Source organism: Melanaphis sacchari, unplaced genomic scaffold (assembly GCF_002803265.2).
Source record: "Melanaphis sacchari strain LSU unplaced genomic scaffold, SCAv2.0 Contig8_pilon_pilon, whole genome shotgun sequence".
Taxonomy (NCBI): Eukaryota; Metazoa; Arthropoda; class Insecta; order Hemiptera; family Aphididae; genus Melanaphis; species Melanaphis sacchari.
The window spans coordinates 1,059,062-1,075,893 of record NW_020271635.1 but is presented as its reverse complement, the minus strand read 5'-3'; the positions used below and the strand labels follow the sequence as shown (position 1 = coordinate 1,075,893).

The following is a 16,832-nucleotide window of genomic DNA, read 5'->3' as shown; positions in this document are numbered from 1 at the left end:
GTTTAAAAAATTGTACTTATTATTTCCGGCAAATTTTCCGAGCGTCGGCCATAACTGAACATGCTACGGATGAAGGATGGAGAGAGGTGGAGGGATCACATTATATCTAGTATGTAACATTCAGGCACTAAGAAAAGTAATCGTTTCCCGTATAATATTAATATTTTGATACTTGTATGTCAAATAAAAGATATAATAAAGAATTATAAGCTTATTTGTAACTAATGGCCTTTGTTGTCGATGTTATTCTTTGCGATCAATAAAAAAAAAAAAAAGAAGATATTTGTTTAATGCTATCATGGGTGTAATGATATATATATATAGTATACCCGTCGGTAGGCACCTACAATACAACTCAAATATTTTAATGACTAATTATTAACACATACATGTATACGGATAAATAATATTGATGCTCAAGCATGATGCTTTAAAAAGATAAATAAACGTCTTGTAATAAGAATATTAAATTAAAGAGCTTAAAACATGACAAAACGATTAAGTTTGTCTCTACTAATTGTAGGGAACAAACGGCAACTTCCTATGGCATATTGGCATGTAATCTATACAAGTAATGACGTTATATTTATTAACGATTATAATTTACGTAGGTAAAGGTAATATACATACCTATTCAGTAACACAGCGATTAACGGACAATACTATAACGATTCATCGGTAGGTATACGATATTTCTGCAGCGCACTATTAAATCACATCAGACATCAGTATCCATGTGCCTACAACACTTAGATACATAATATAAACAAATATTACAAATGTCTAATGAGATAACATCTGACGTTAACGTATAGAATATTTGAGTACAAAACGTGCGAGCGATCGTTCAAGACTCAAGTCCGCCATACAACGCGCGTCTGATCAAAACTGTCGCAGTTCAGTCAATTTTGCTAAATCTTACTGCAGCCTGCAGGAGTATATAACAAATTGTATATTTGTATGTACCAATAATTGGAATATTAATTCTTCGTAGTTTGTCGAGCATTTAACAAGTTTTGAAATTGAACAGTTTTATGAGGAAAAACCAATCATTTTGAAGAACGAAATATAAAATTTTAATTTTTTGAAGAAAAAAATTGTCACCATGTGCCTTATTTCAAACCAAACCTGTTATTGTCATCGTAGGTGTAACTCGTACAGCTTTTACCTGATATGGCTATATATAAAGTATAAAGGTAATATACTGTGTAGAATGACGGGATTAAGTGGTTTAAGGTGAAAAAAATAATATTAACATAGCAATCAGTTTTTATAAATATACACATGTATTATAATATACATATTACATACTACATATAATTTAAGAGTTTTTATCTATCAATATCATACAACTTAATATAATATGAATTATGTATTATAGGTATTTATAAGTATACATAATAATATAATGTTAAAAACCAACATACATTATTGCTCTCATTTGATATTTTATAAAATAATAATGATATTATCAGTAAGCAGAATCACTTATTAGAATTATAGTTACTGTGGTGTGGTACGGTTTCAACCAATCGGCGGGCTCCTCGTCGTATAAACTATAATATTATGTAACATTACATGAATTGTTATTACAATATTCAGTTCTTTTTTCAATTTAATACATTGTTTTATTTTTTACAACTATATCTATATATCACTAGATGAATATTTTCGATAAGAAAACAATATTAGGCAATTAATAACTAGATAAAACTTAAAAAATAAATATCATGTTTAAAATTGTACATTTCAAAAGGGGCACATATGATACACGCGTAATATTACCATACATATTTATAATAATATTTACGAGGAGACGAAAGTAAAAAAAAAAATAATATTTTAATAATGAAAATAGTAAAACCGTCAGACGTCTAAAAACAAATTAAAAAATAAGATATAAACATTATTTTCATTTCTTTTACCTTTCATAAAATGCACGTGTATTTTCTAACCCGCGATTATGAGGGAGGGGAGATTGGAGTGTGGCAGCGATGACGAAATAGTACACGATAAAAGAAAAGTAGATAAACAATGGTATGGCGAATATCGTCGGTTGATCTCTAAAATCCGTTCGGACGACATTTGACCAACATCTCTCAGCATGAATATTATACAGTATCGTCGAGCAACCGATAGACATTGCAAACGTCATGAGAACGCGACGATTGTTCGCATTTCGATGGTGCGAAGAATGAGCGATATGTCTATATAAAATATAAAGATGATCAGTATACACTATACACATGAATTAGGCATATAATACATAAACGCACATATACACTATTACAGATAATAATAGATATACATCGATTAATATATGTACACGGTTGTCTGACGATCGAGATTGGACCTCTACCGTCAAAAAATAAATTGGCGTTTTTTGATATTTTTTTTTTTTTTGGATACCTGACCTGACGAAATTAATGAGCAGCGGTGGTAGCGACGGACGAGGGAATCGTCCAATCGCGGTTCGGAAAAATCTTTCAACTCTTGACGACATCGTGGTTCCGGTACACACGTGCATTATAAGGATAAGTTGAAAAAAGGCTCAAGGGGCTGAATGCAAAACAAATATACCGAAAAATGCAGTTATAAATGTACGCAGTACGCTATACAGTATATACACATAATAATAATAATAATAATATTATACTCTACCCCCGACCAAGTTATCGTAGTATAGAGGGAAGCATCTATACACGGTTGATTGACGGAAGGAAGTAATAATAAATATTATGATGCTATGTATGATACATACATTCATATTATAATAATATATTAAAAGTGAACCGAATGCATACGAATTTATCGACAGCTAAATAATAGATAGTAGCGTACAGTTAGGTACTACAAATAACAATAAAATACAAATAATAATGATAATCGCTAAAAAAAAAAAAAAAAAAACAAAAAAAAAAATAGAAACAAAAAGGAAAATAAATCTATTAGTGCCGACGATCACGAAATCGAACGACTAGCACACACCTTTAATAATATATTAAAAGAATGTTATATTTAATGCCAAAATAAACGTTTGGTCTGCAGCAGTATTTCGGGGCGTGTTATCTGATGTATAATATATGTATAATTTTATCCTCTTGACAATATCCCAAATTCAATTTCGCGTAAGTAATATGTTTTGATATTCTAATGGTTTCCTTTTGCGAGGTCCTCATCCTCCTCCTCCTTCTCCTCCTTTTGAATTCTCTTTATTCTGTATATTATGTACACAACGACGATTTACAGTGATATATAAAAAAAAATATATAAGATTGATCACCGCTAAGTCGAAAAATTAAAAATTAAAAGCGTTGGTCAGACTGTGTATTGTTTTATGTATTTATAAATGGTTAACATTTAAAATAAGTGCCGAAATAGAAGGACACAAAGGTTAAGTAGGTACCTGAAAAATGAAAAACAAAAACGTCGTTATTACAATATATATATACGATGTAGCATTGTAGACATTTAAAATCGAATATACATCGACACTTCATTAAATATTACTATATTATAATACATACAAATATAAATTATAAAGTTAATAATAATAATAATTGTTATAGTGCTTAATTACAGTTCGTCGACGTCGATCACTGTCTGGTTACAAATCGGTTGACTGCGTATAGATATTTTTTTGGTATTTAATCGGAAACAATGACGTTTAATATAATAGATTTTATAAGGACACTGATGTGTTAGATATTTTTTTACTCATTTCGGAATTAAGATTACGTAATTTAATCATTGTCCGCAATTGACTTATCTTATACTAATACTTACTACTTAGTAAGTAGAACTTACTTACGACAAATGAAAAAAAGAACCTCAATCCATATTTTTTACATTCTATAAATATAAATCACATCTTGACCTATTTATGTAACACTGTATGATGTATATAAATATATGCATATATAGAGTATAGTAATAACTTAATCATAAAAGAAATAAATTTAAAAATGGGAATATGCGTCAATTAAATAACCTAAAAAAATAAATAAATTACAGAATATTAACAATCTAGGAAACAAACAAGTTTTGGTCCAGAATCGGTGTTTACAGAAATATAAAAAAAACCCCTAAACCTCAATTGCATCATATATTATAATATTAATATAAGAATTTGCGATATCCTGATTATTGAAAATCGATAAAATAAATATTAAAAACTGTCTTAATAGAACGCATACCTACATATTATATAATATACAATGCATACTATTTTTATGATACGATTATAATGCGCGCCGACGAAACATCCAAAACAACTTAAATGTCGGGAAAATTAAATTAAAATAATTGTTACGAGTTCGGATGATGTCAAATCAATAATTTTCATTGTTGATACGATTAAACAGATTATCATATAATTATAATGAAACATATAACGATATAATAAATATATATTATTATTCAGCCATGTCAGGGTACATAAACGTGCATCGGACATTATTAAGATATATAAAATTATGTCTATCGATGTGTTTTATACATAACCCCGTCTACAACGTTTATAACAATGAATATGTGAAAATAAGTACACATACAATATAATGTCAATCAAAATTCTTGTTATGTTGTATTATTGTCAGAAGAGACTAAAGTACATATTGGGTTAAAATTTAGTATAATATAGGTTGTTTCTATTGTAAAGAATCAGTCAAATTTTCTGTAAATTTATGTTTTTGAAAACACTTTTTTTTTCATACAATATTATACACGAATAACTTTTTTAAACTTTATGCTCAGAATATTTTTCTAAAGATTTCGATTTATAAAATTCTAGTAACAAACCAGTAAGTTACCAACAGAGGCTAATGAATTAGTTACTATATTTACTAATTTAACTACAGTAACTTTTGGTACATATAACTTTACTGAAGTGTATACGGGAAACGTCAACAAAATACGATCACAGAAATCACAAAATATGAAATAACTCAGATAATTTGCATAAAATAATAATCATAATTTGTAAGCTTTAATTATAGTATATATTATCTATAGTTTTTAACGATGGCTAAAAAATTTACGAAGGAATCGCCTTAATGATATCATTAAAAAAGCATAAGATCTAGTTTAAAGAACGAAAACCTCGATTCCAATATAGACAGTTGTAATTAAGAGTGTATTAGTGTTGAATAGAGCAGATAAAAATATACATGCCATAATATTATATAAACACAGAAAACGTCTACTTTAAAAATGTTTGATTTAGGACTGATAATAATAAAATTTCATCACTTAATATATGTGAAAATCTATTTCTCTTTTATTATAGAACAAGAATATCAAACACATTAAATGATCATTAAAATTTGTAAAATTTTTTACAAAATTTTAAAAATGTGTGACATAATATTAAATTATCTTTTAAAATATATTTTCCATACTTCTCAAAACCAGTAACATTATAAAACGAAAAAATTGTGTTAGTCTATAAGTGTCACAACTTGGATCGTGTTTCAATGTTAAGAACAACAATTTCAGTATTAAACATCACAAACTCATTATATGTTGATAGTGGTTGAAAGTTAAAATAATTTGTTGGTTATATTCATAAAAATAATACTAAAGATTTTATCATGAACACTAAATAAGTTACTCATTTTAGGTGGATACTTAAATAATATTAAATAACTTTTAGTCATTAAAGTATTACTAACTGAATCTACATCATATTACTAAAAATATTCTTTAATAAATACATACCATAAACAGTGGTATTTAAAAATGTCACTAGAAGTCTTTGTAATTAGGAACAATATAGCATTCCTACCATTGCAACCGAATGGATCAACTACTAACGAAGTTCAACCAGTTTATGAAATCCATTACTGCCCTTACAGGCATATCTGATGAGAGAGCTTTAACTCTTAAATTGCGATCCTCTGTCAGTAGCACAACATCTCTAAATATTTTTTTAGGTTCTCCTGCAAAAAGTCAAAAATAAATAAAATACAATTTATGTACTATGATATATTAGCAAATTTACCTTCTACTGGTGGATTATCTACAAGTTGTTGAGAATTGTTTTTACATAGACTTAAACAAGTTGCCAATATTTTATCATCATTATTTCCCACCTAAATAATAAACAACAATTAAAACGAGAATTTGAAAATTATAATATTATACTAGACCAACAAAGCATACAAAATTGTTTTCTTCTTCAAAACATGTAGTAGATTTAAAACTTGACCCTTTGGTTGTCACAAATTTAACTGCAGCTGAATCTATATTTTTTAATATTTTTAATGCTTGTTTAGCAGCATCACACACTGAATCTCTGACCCATCCACCTTTGGCTAATCCCTCTAATTCAATTAGTACTAATATAAAAAATAAAATAATGTTTAAACTTATTTATAATTCAATTGAATCAAGCTTTAAGAAACTTGACTTGTACAAAAAAAAACAAAAAATTATGACGTTTTGTTGCAATTTTAGATACTTCAAATGTAAAGTAACATATTTCAATAAAATTGCAACTTGTCTACCACTAAAATAGTTGTGGAAATTGTAGAAATCAAGATAACTCTTATTAGTATAGAATATATCATTTAAATTTTTTTTGATAATTTGGAACAAGTCAGGTTTTTCAATGTTTTTTACTGATTAAAGTAATATATGTATGATAAAAATTTTAATTATAAATATTTAACTTACCAACAGTAGGAATCATTAGAGTGCAATTATGTTCTTGTGCGTGTGATAAAGAATATATTAATTTTTCTAGTTGCGGCAAATAGTCAATAAAACAGTTGGTATCTGGAACCACAAAATGTGGTTTGATTTCAATTTCAACACAATACGATGCTTGTTTCAATATTTCCTAAAAAAAAAATTTATTATCAGTTAACAACTAGTAATATAAATTTATATTTTTAGAGATAAGTAAAATTCAATAATTTTCATACTTGTACACGCTTTTGTCTCAGTTCTTCGTTTCGTTGTTTTTGTTCCAATTCTTCTTTTCTACATAAAAGCTTCTGTATTTCATTTGAGATTGGTTTAGCTTGTAATTCAGAAAAAGATTTTTCTTCAGATGGTTTTGATTTTAAATCATTTTCTTCATCAATCCAACTTTCAAAACACATTTCCTCATCTTCACTCTATTATAAAAAATATTATCATTATTAAACACTGGATGATATAAATACATTTATAAACATATCTAAATAATAATTACATCATCTTTGGGGCTAGCTGTTTCAACAACTGAAATATATTCACTTGCTCCAGTGTCGGTTTTATGTAGTTTAAATACAGGTGGTTCAGTACCACACAAAAATTCAGTGCCAAAGAACAATATACAATTTACTCTATGGGTGAGCTCAGACAGATCCTAAATACATTATTTATTCATTAATAGATATATAAATAATGATATGTATTATTTAGCAACACTCACTCTATCTGAAGTAGTTGTTATAAAAACAGGTTTTAACTCATAACCAATTATTGGTGTAAACCCACTAAACATTGAATCCTCTGGTAGTTTAAGTTGTTGTTTTAAATCTATAATGAATAAACCATGCCTAATTTAAATAAATTCAAACAAAAAAATTATATTTCTTTTTCTTACTTGGATCACTTTCCTCAGGTTCGTTCAAAACTAATTTAAAGTGCTCTTGGAATTTTTCCAAATTGTTAACCAAAGAAGCTAATCGACACCAACAGTCTCCAGTCCCACTGAAAAAAATATTTTGAGTACAAAAAAAAAAAAAAAATAACACAAAATGTAATTTTTAGTTAATAAGAAGGGTAGTCATTGTAGACCACTGACCAACAACAACACTTGGTCAATGTGTACAATGCATACCAAATCAAGTAGATTTTACTATGACCTACCATGTGTAATTTAATATCTAGACTATATTCTGAATTTCATAATAAAAAATAATACTCAATTTAAATAATTTGACCAAAAACTGTGTTAAAACTGTATCATACAAAAAACTAAAAGAATAAGTAAATTTTTTAAAATTTTAATTTTATTGTTATAATGTTATGTGTGGATGTATTCATACAAAATATTTCAAAACATAATTTGTTTCTTTAAAAGTTGTTCTTGTTATAATTATTAAAAAAATATTTGTTTTATATATTTTATTTCTCTGGTAGTTTCATTACTCAATACAGATTTTGTGACTATACAATTCCCCAATGTTGAATTTTCAAATTAACCAATAAAATTTAGCATTGTACATAATTTTATTATATTACATTATTCAAAAAATGTTAACTACCCAAACTAAAATTGACGCTAATAGATAAATAAGCTATATCAGAGCATAGTATTAACAATATTGAAATGAGATTGCAAAAATTTTAGTTATATTCAAAAAATATTCATAATATAAATTGTACAGATATGGCCAAAATACTAATTTTTAACTGAATAAAATTTATAATGAAAAATATAACTTTTAATTCTACTTTGCAACTACTCTACATTGATTGTAGCATATATATTTCCAATTTAAAAAAAAACTTACGAGAGTTTATAATCTGAACACGATGGAGGTGGATTCCATACTTTAGAATTACATAAAAGCCAATCACACCAAACCTTGAAAGAAAAAAAAAATGTAATTTCCTTAATTTTAATTTTCACAAATCTTTATAATACCTTTATGGGTGGTAATAGAAAGTCTATGTCACTACCAATCAAATGTTTAGCTGTAGACCCATCATCTTTATTCAAGATCTCTTTCAGAAGTTGATTGCATCTGTCAACAATCAAGCTAAACATTTGCAGTGACATAGCCAATGCACACTCATGAACTGTTGACCAATATCCTTGTTCTACATGTGTTTCTATAGTAAACAAATTTAAAAAATAAACATAAATATTTGATTATTTGTATATTATTGCACTATTTTAATGAAATTGATTTTGTTTACCTTTTGGACGGCTGTATTCAATCGAAAACATGTTCAATGCCAAATACTGCAAAAACCTTGTTGTTATGATTGGTATTGGTGTATTTGACAATAATTTACGAAATTCTCTTAACATTTGTAAAGCAGTATCTTGAAAAGTCTCCATACTAAAAATAAAATAGTATAGCTTTTATAATGATAATTTACATGTAAAAAAATAACAAAACTTCACAATATATCTTAATAGTAACAGACAATTTTATTGTTTTAAGTATGCATTAAGGCAAAAATAAATTTTTTATATTGTATGTAAAGAAAAAGTCAATCCATCAAATTCACTTTTATAGATGGAATAGGATCTTCTAATACTAAGTTCAACTCTCTGAAAGAATATGACCATTTTGTACATAAGACTGAGAGGTTGCTCTCTTATCTTTTACCCGTTTCATTCTATTCTCATTCCTAATTCGTCAATCAATTATAATACATTAAGCTGTGGTATGGAACGACTAATTTTGGTTTGTGCACAATCATAATCTCTCAATAAATGGAAGGTAATTAGTACATTTTACTATATTGATAATTTTAAGTCTATTTTTTATTAACCAAATAGTTATTACTTTAATAAGTTAGTATTGAATACCAAATTAGTGTGAATAAAAAGTATTTCGAGTATTTAAAAATTAATAAGTAAATGAGATGCTAAGTTAAAAATGATTAACAATTTTGTAGTTTTGTACCAAATACATGATAAATATTATGTTGAAAATGATTCAAATATATTAATGCTATGAATTATAAATTAATTAAATGGAACTTACCCAACTTTAGTAAACAGTTTTCCATGAACATGTAGAAAACTAACGATAAATCTTTTATTAACCTGTAATAAAAATAATAATTCAATACAATTTTCAAAGTTGAATATGATATATTGACAACACAATTATATATTTAAACAATTCTATTAACATAATAGATACTAAAAATTAATTTTAAGATATAATGCAATATTTACCTCTGACTGAGACAGTTTTGACAGTTCCTCCTCATCAATGTCTTGAGTTGGTTCAGTGGATGATGTTGTTCTTTGAGAACGTTTACTACCATCTGGATGTATCCATATTTCTTTCCTTCTTTTACTGTATTTTTCTTTAGATGACATAGAGCTCTCTTTTTCTTTAGCTTTTTCACGTTCACGTCTTTCTCTATCTTCTAGACGTTTTCTATCAGTCATTTCATACTGAAAAATTAAGTTTTAAGCTGATGTAAAAATAAACTCATTTAACATTATCTTACCTTTCTTCTATATTCTTCAAACAAAGATAATAAGCTATCTTTTGCTGACTGAAAGGGATTTGAAGCCATCAAACTTCTCATGTAATAATAAACAGCATCAAGTTTTCGTTTTTCATATACAGCTAGTAGCGCTAACTGGTTGTAGGGCCGACCATTTTTAGGGTTTATTTGATTGGCTTTAGTATACCATCTGCAAATTAAGCTTGTAAAACAAATGTTACAATTTACAATAGTTCAATCAATACTTACTGTTTGGCAATAACATAATTAGTACTATGATTCATAATATCTTTGTACCTTGCCAAATCTCCTAACGATATGTATAATTTTTGAGAAGAAATTAAAGCAAGACCAACATTTCCAAGTTTTTTTGTAGACAGGCATGTCAAAGATACATAATCATCCAAATTAAAATTATAATGTTTTTCCAACAGTTTTAATAGGTCATTCATGTACTTCATACCCTAAAGTATTAATAATTGTATTTAATAACTATTAACTTTATAAAATACATTTCTAGAAATCATACTTCTTCTATTAAATTCATTAGTAATGCAGTATAGTCTTTTATTAATTCCGGTGGATCTTCATTTATAAGTTTTTTTAGATGTTCAATAATATTGTGGTAAAGTATTTTCCAAAAGTGTGTTTCGATATTTTCTTTTTGGCAAAATTTCATGTCTGATTTTAAAAGCTCTTTTAATGAATCTTTTAAAAACTCCCTTAAAATATATAAATAATATTTATCAAAATAAAAAAAAAACATGAGCACAGATGTTTATTCGTAGTTTAAATTTAATACAAACCTGCATGAATTAATTATTGGCCAATTTTGAAGCATATTTGGTTCAAAAACTAAATTTCCTATAATAGAATCAGCTTTTTTTATATCCAATAATAAAACTGGATAAATTGAGGAACGGTAACTAAAATTTAAAATTATTAAGCACATTATTAATACACTTGATTTTAGTTATAAATTATTTAAACGACTGTACTTGTGGAAGAGTGTTTAAGGGTTTAATCATTCTTCCTCAAAACCATTTCAAATTACTTAAACTTTCAAATTTTACACTATTTTTTTTTTTATGTATTATATAATATTTTATAACCCTCCCTTAATATCAAAAACGTTGATAAATTTGTTTTAATATATTTATTCAATATAGCTGTACCTTTCTGTGTATGGATCATACCAAGCAGGTGGTGCACTACCATAATGAGCACCTGAATATTGTTGAGCATTTGTTGTGTTAATATTCATTGAAAAATGTTCTTTAGCATAAGGTGGTTCTATATTAGCTGGTGGATAACCTGATCTGGCATTTTGTTGTTTAGGAGATATCACTATAGGTTTATTAGGGTTATTAGGATTAAATAACTGTTTTGCAGGATATGAAGATGGTGAGGCTGTGGTTGTAACAGTTTTGTTTAAATAACCATTAAGACTAAGTGACTTATTATCAGAGACATTAGTAGCATTGACATTCACATTAGGTGGTAGTTTTATAATACCACCAACATTCTCAGATTTATGTGGCACTGATTTTTCACTGTTATTTCTATAATCATAAAAAAATGTTATGTACATACATAAAGTAAAAACAATGTATAATAAGCTAACCTGTTTCTACAATTTTGTGAACGATTCCTTGATCGGTCAGTACTACAATTTCTATTTGATTTAGATTTTTCTTTTCTCCAACTTCCACCATTACTATTTAAGCTTTCAGAATTATCATTACTTTGAGAATGCCAATTAGAATGAGTACTGCTAGATGGTTGGTCACGTTGAAGTAATGTATTCATACAATTTCTATCTTTACTGACGCCCCTAATTAAAATGTATGGTTATTAAATTAAAAATTACACACAAGCCATTAAATTTGATTTATCACTTACTTCCTCTGTTTTCTATCTCTAGGAGAATTTAAAGTTTTTTCAATATTTTCTAATCTCTGAACTTCCTTCTTTGAATCTTCAGCAACTTTAGACATGTTTTCAGCTCGTTCCACTTCTTCAGCCCAATTCTATACATGTTGAACATAACAAAATTATTAAGTAAAAACTATAGTTTGTGGTAAAACTTACAATTGTGCCACTAGGGAGTAAAACTGCACTTTCAATAGACTGCTTTATACTAACAGAACAATTTTTTTCAGGGTCATCTCTAGTATTATGATCAACAGTTTTTAATTCATGATGACTGTTATAAACTTTGGTAGGTAAATCAAAATCAACACCTCGTCTACTTGATTCTGTAGAACTATTGATAACTGTGGATTGCTGTCTTCTCATTTCAGTCTTTGGTGGTGGTTGATTAGAATTGGTTCTATAAAATCCCTGTTCATGTCTATGTGATTCATTGAATCGACTCTTGCCACTTCTTAGAGGTAAAGTCTGACTTCTAGATTGATATGAACTGTTTGATTTATGATGTTCATCTTGAGATGATAGTCCATTCGTTAACAATGTTTCTACTTCTTCCATAGAAATACGATAATCATCGCAAAACTTTTTTCGCAATCTTGGAGGCAATTTTTCATAATTCATTAAAAGAGAGCTGGGTATTGATTTACTAGATACTTTCTTTTCTTCTCGTTTCTTGTTACCAAACCCAGATGTTTTATCTGCATTATTTTGTACAGTATTAACACGTGCATTAATAACCATGGTAGGTATAATATCGATTGGAGTTATGGTTTTTTCTGAAACAGCTGGTTTTTCATCAACTTTTTTAATCGTTTTAGGAACATTCACTACATTTGGTGTTTTATGTGCTCGCCAATTCTCATCATCACCTTTAGAATCGTTAGGATTTACAAAATTTACTCTTGGTCGATCTGATCGTTTATCACTACTCCATTCATTTGGTGGCTCATAGAATAGCTGTGTTTTCTTCTGCTGTTTCCGTTTTAAATTGAATGTACTGTAATTATCCGCAGCAACACCATTCATTTTTTGACCTCTTGGAAAATTTTCTTTTTTCCTACTTGGATTTTCAAAATGTTTATTAGGGATAAAATCACTCTTTTTTGATGATTCAAGATCACGATCAAAACCAGATCGTTTATCATCATCTTCAGCATCTTGACGAGAATTACCACTTCTTCTTAATGGTCCACTCCCAGGCCTGTAGATTTCCACTTCCCTTGGGAACTTATCTTTCCTTCCAAATTTATTGCTCGAATCATCACCTATATTAATAAAATCATTTAAGAAAAATTAAAATATAGGTAATTTAACACACAAATTAGCAGTTCCCAACTTCAGATTTTCTTCCAAAAAAGGGTCAAAGAAGTTTATATAGTGGGTCCCAAGTTACCGAGTTAGAGGGTATAATTCACATGTTATTTCAGTGTGATGTTAAGTTTATAAATACAAAAAAAATAAATAAATAGTAAAACAGATCAAAAAAGAAAACTCTACTAAATATTATGAATAATTGGAACACTTTCTAGTGTAATTCCTATTATTTTATACAAAAATTTAGTTTTTGATAAATGAAAATTATGTTTTAAATTATTAAAAAATTTTTAAAGACCACAAAAAATTGAATTAAAAATATTCAATATTTAGTAAATATAAGCTAAAAAAATACATATGCTTAAATTATTTACTAATTAACAACATTTAATTGTTGTTTATTAATAGATACATAAATTTAAAAAAAATAAAATGTTAATTGTTCAAAATGAATTTTTTTTTTATACTATTTTTAGAATTTGAAATATTTGTTTTACAATATGTAATCTGTTTTTTTTATAATTTTAACTACCATGTTTTACTGTTTTAAATGATAGACAATTATTTTAATCTTTAATTATGAAGTTGATTTCTGATGGATAATTGTTATAGTTGACAACATTTTTTTTTTTTAATTCAAAGGAGTATAACAGTAAAACTAAAATTTTCTCCTAATATTAGATTTTACAAGACATGATATAATTTTCAAAATATTTTGGAATATATTTTTATAAAATTTGATATTTAAATAAAAAATTAGTATTTTTGTTATTTTTTTTTTTTTAATTAAAAAATATTAATCATAACAAGAAATAATATTTTGCCATTATGTATTTAACTTTTATTTAAATACTATAATAATGTATACAAATTATAAAATATCCCTAAGAAGATATCAGTCTGGCATTGTTGACACTGCTAAGAATCATTTTTGTTAGTAACGACTTAGTTATCATTAAATTGAAATTTAACACATTCTCATCACAAAAACTTATTATACTGAAGAGTGACTTTCCCAAGGATTTTTTTTTTTTTTACATCTTATTCAATTTAAATAATATATTGAAACACTATTTACAATCCAGCAAACAATTAGGCATATTGTTATGTAAATATTTAATTATTTTATTATGACAAAATAGAGTAGGTATATTTATCATCTGATATTTGTATTATGCATCTTTTTAAAAAATTCAGAAGATAACAAATTTCTTATTTTTAAGCAAATGATAAAAACAATAATTTTTATATAAATTATTAAGTTTAAAAATAATTAAATATATTATCTAATAGACAAAAGGAAATTACTGATAAATGATAAGAGATGTTAATTAAATTCATTCATGAATATTAATATAGACATTTTTTTAATTATACTTCAACTAATACCTAATATTTATTATTGTAATGAATTAATTAGAAAAATTTAAATAATTACTGATTATAGCTATTTTTTCTAAAATTTGCCTAATAATGATTAATTATCATTTTATTGACAGGCTATTACACAACAAGATGCAAAATTAATCTTGTTTACTTAGTACATGTATTAGTTAAAAATTGTAACAATAAAATAAATATTTATTAAAAAATAAAAATAATAATTTACAAACATTAATTAAGTAACCAAAAAACATTCACTATTCATAATACAAAAATAAACTATCAGAAATCTTAAAAATCTTATTAGTAATATATTATATAATCTTAACTACTTTATTTTGTTAAATTTAGAGATCTCAAGCACCTAGGTTACAAAAATAAATATGACTCATTAAAACTGTAATGCCTGAACAATTATAAAGTTCAACTAGTCAGTAATTCACACAGAAAAAAACATGGACAAATCAAAACAACATAAAATGCCATTATGTAAAATTATACTGTAATCATTTTAAAATTTAAAAAAAAAAAACTAAAATTCAATCACGGTGCGATAGTTGAAAACGTTATTAAATTGTTACCGAATTAATAAAATAATAATAATAATAATCATACAATAACAATAATATTTCCGAAAAAAAAACAACTTCACGCGGCCTTCAAAGGGTGAGGACATTATGTCAACAGTGGATAAGAACAGTCACCACCTATTAAACGGTATTGGTGATATATGATAGTTTACACAAAAGCTTAAAACGCATATGGCCTCCACGCCGGCCACGATATGTCGATTTTTCGAACGATTAAGTGCGGTACCAATTTCATCACACTCACCTATGGACATACGCGATAGATCTTCTTCAAGATTGGCCATGGTCGAGACTATAAACACAACTTCATTACTTCCGTACGGTGAGTCGTCGAAAAAATAATCGAGGAAAATACGTAAAAGACAAACTAATAATAATATTATTGTCGGCAACCGGACGAATTTAATGCAGATCGTATTATTTTTTTTTTTACTCGTTAGACGTTGTTTGCGCATAAACAAAAACAAATGGACATGTCTTATCAAAAACACTGCAACGAGTGCCGTTATCACAAATCGTGGAAAAGCGTAACGGGCGCAGTGCGACCGGGCCGGGGGAATACACGACTGCCTAAACGACAGCACTAGCCGCCACGCTTCCGCCTTATTTTAACGATTCCTTTTTTCTTTATTAATATTTAACCATTTTTATATAGTGGCATTACTATGAAAATTATATGAATTATAGCAAAATATAATATGAACATTTAAATATTATTAAAAAAATACCAAACAAAGTAATTTATAAATATTTAGATTTTTATGAACTTGATAAAAATTTTAACTTCAAACGCTTATGAAAAAAATACGTTCTAATATTTTTAAATACTCGCTTACACTTTATACCTTATACTTATTGGCTATTACATTTTCAAGCTTTTTAACATGGAAAATTTTAATCTTGGTAAAAGTGAAATGTTTCAAGTTTCAACGATTAATAAAGATATTTTAAATAATAAAATATAAGAAACAAAATGTTACTAAAAATTCGTCATTTTTGTTCAAAAATATCCAATTACCTACATCAAAATAGTATTGAAGAAAATATGTAACTTTACGATAACTTTGTTTTTAATTTCAATAGATTCTGTCGATTTCCAAAAATTAAAAATTAAACTTAAAATCAATTATTGATGTAAGTATCTACAAATGTACTTAAATTCAAAAATGATTTCTCAGATTTATCTTTTGTTATATTTTTCGAGATTTTAGATTTTAAGCGTAGCGATAAATGTATTGATTTTACAATGATGTACGTTTTGTTTTGTTTGTATACCTACACGATTAGTAGATAATCGATTAAATGCTTAAATTTTCAACTTATATAGAGAGTGGTTATGGATTTAGTTTATTCTTAAAAGAGATTAAAATTTAAAATTCCCAGCACTTTTTTTCATTATCGGGATTTGGGAATAACAAA

General features: G+C 26.8%; 1 protein-coding gene and 1 long non-coding RNA gene across 3 annotated transcripts; both read right to left on the bottom strand.

The window, feature by feature from the left end:
- Positions 1-1,263: 1,263 nt before the first annotated feature.
- LOC112602769 lies at positions 1,264-3,293 on the bottom strand. The gene is made up of 2 exons (XR_003115127.1): positions 2,989-3,293; positions 1,264-2,207 (listed from the first exon to the last, which is right to left on the bottom strand). It is a non-coding gene; the product is annotated as an uncharacterized LOC112602769 (long non-coding RNA).
- A 1-nt stretch (position 3,294) lies between these two features.
- Positions 3,295-15,887, bottom strand: LOC112602768 (telomerase-binding protein EST1A-like). 2 transcript variants are annotated; one of them, XM_025351082.1, is made up of 23 exons: positions 15,658-15,887; positions 12,286-13,391; positions 12,097-12,224; positions 11,819-12,028; positions 11,370-11,756; positions 11,001-11,120; positions 10,724-10,916; positions 10,444-10,658; positions 10,195-10,384; positions 9,914-10,138; positions 9,717-9,778; positions 8,917-9,062; positions 8,642-8,829; positions 8,508-8,581; positions 7,595-7,701; positions 7,421-7,527; positions 7,199-7,354; positions 6,927-7,121; positions 6,676-6,841; positions 6,154-6,338; positions 6,002-6,092; positions 5,719-5,939; positions 3,295-3,406 (listed from the first exon to the last, which is right to left on the bottom strand). In XM_025351082.1, the coding sequence occupies exons 1-22, from the start codon at positions 15,866-15,868 to the stop codon at positions 5,803-5,805; spliced, it is 4,599 nt and encodes a 1,532-aa protein (XP_025206867.1). In that variant the 5' UTR covers positions 15,869-15,887; the 3' UTR covers positions 3,295-3,406; positions 5,719-5,802. The 2 variants fall into 2 exon arrangements, with proteins under 2 accessions (XP_025206867.1, XP_025206868.1); XM_025351083.1 differs by having other exon boundaries at positions 6,163-6,338; positions 15,658-15,868.
- Positions 15,888-16,832: the final 945 nt, after the last annotated feature.

Coding starts and splice junctions, on each gene's coding strand:
- LOC112602768 (XM_025351082.1), bottom strand. CDS start 15,868: ATGCGCAAACAACGTCTAACGAGTAAAAAAAAAAATAATACGATCTGC. Junction 11,121..11,369: donor TATGATCCATACACAGAAAG/GTACAGCTATAT, acceptor TTTAAATTTTAG/TTACCGTTCCTCAATTTATC. Junction 7,355..7,420: donor TAACAACTACTTCAGATAGA/GTGAGTGTTGCT, acceptor TAATGTATTTAG/GATCTGTCTGAGCTCACCCA.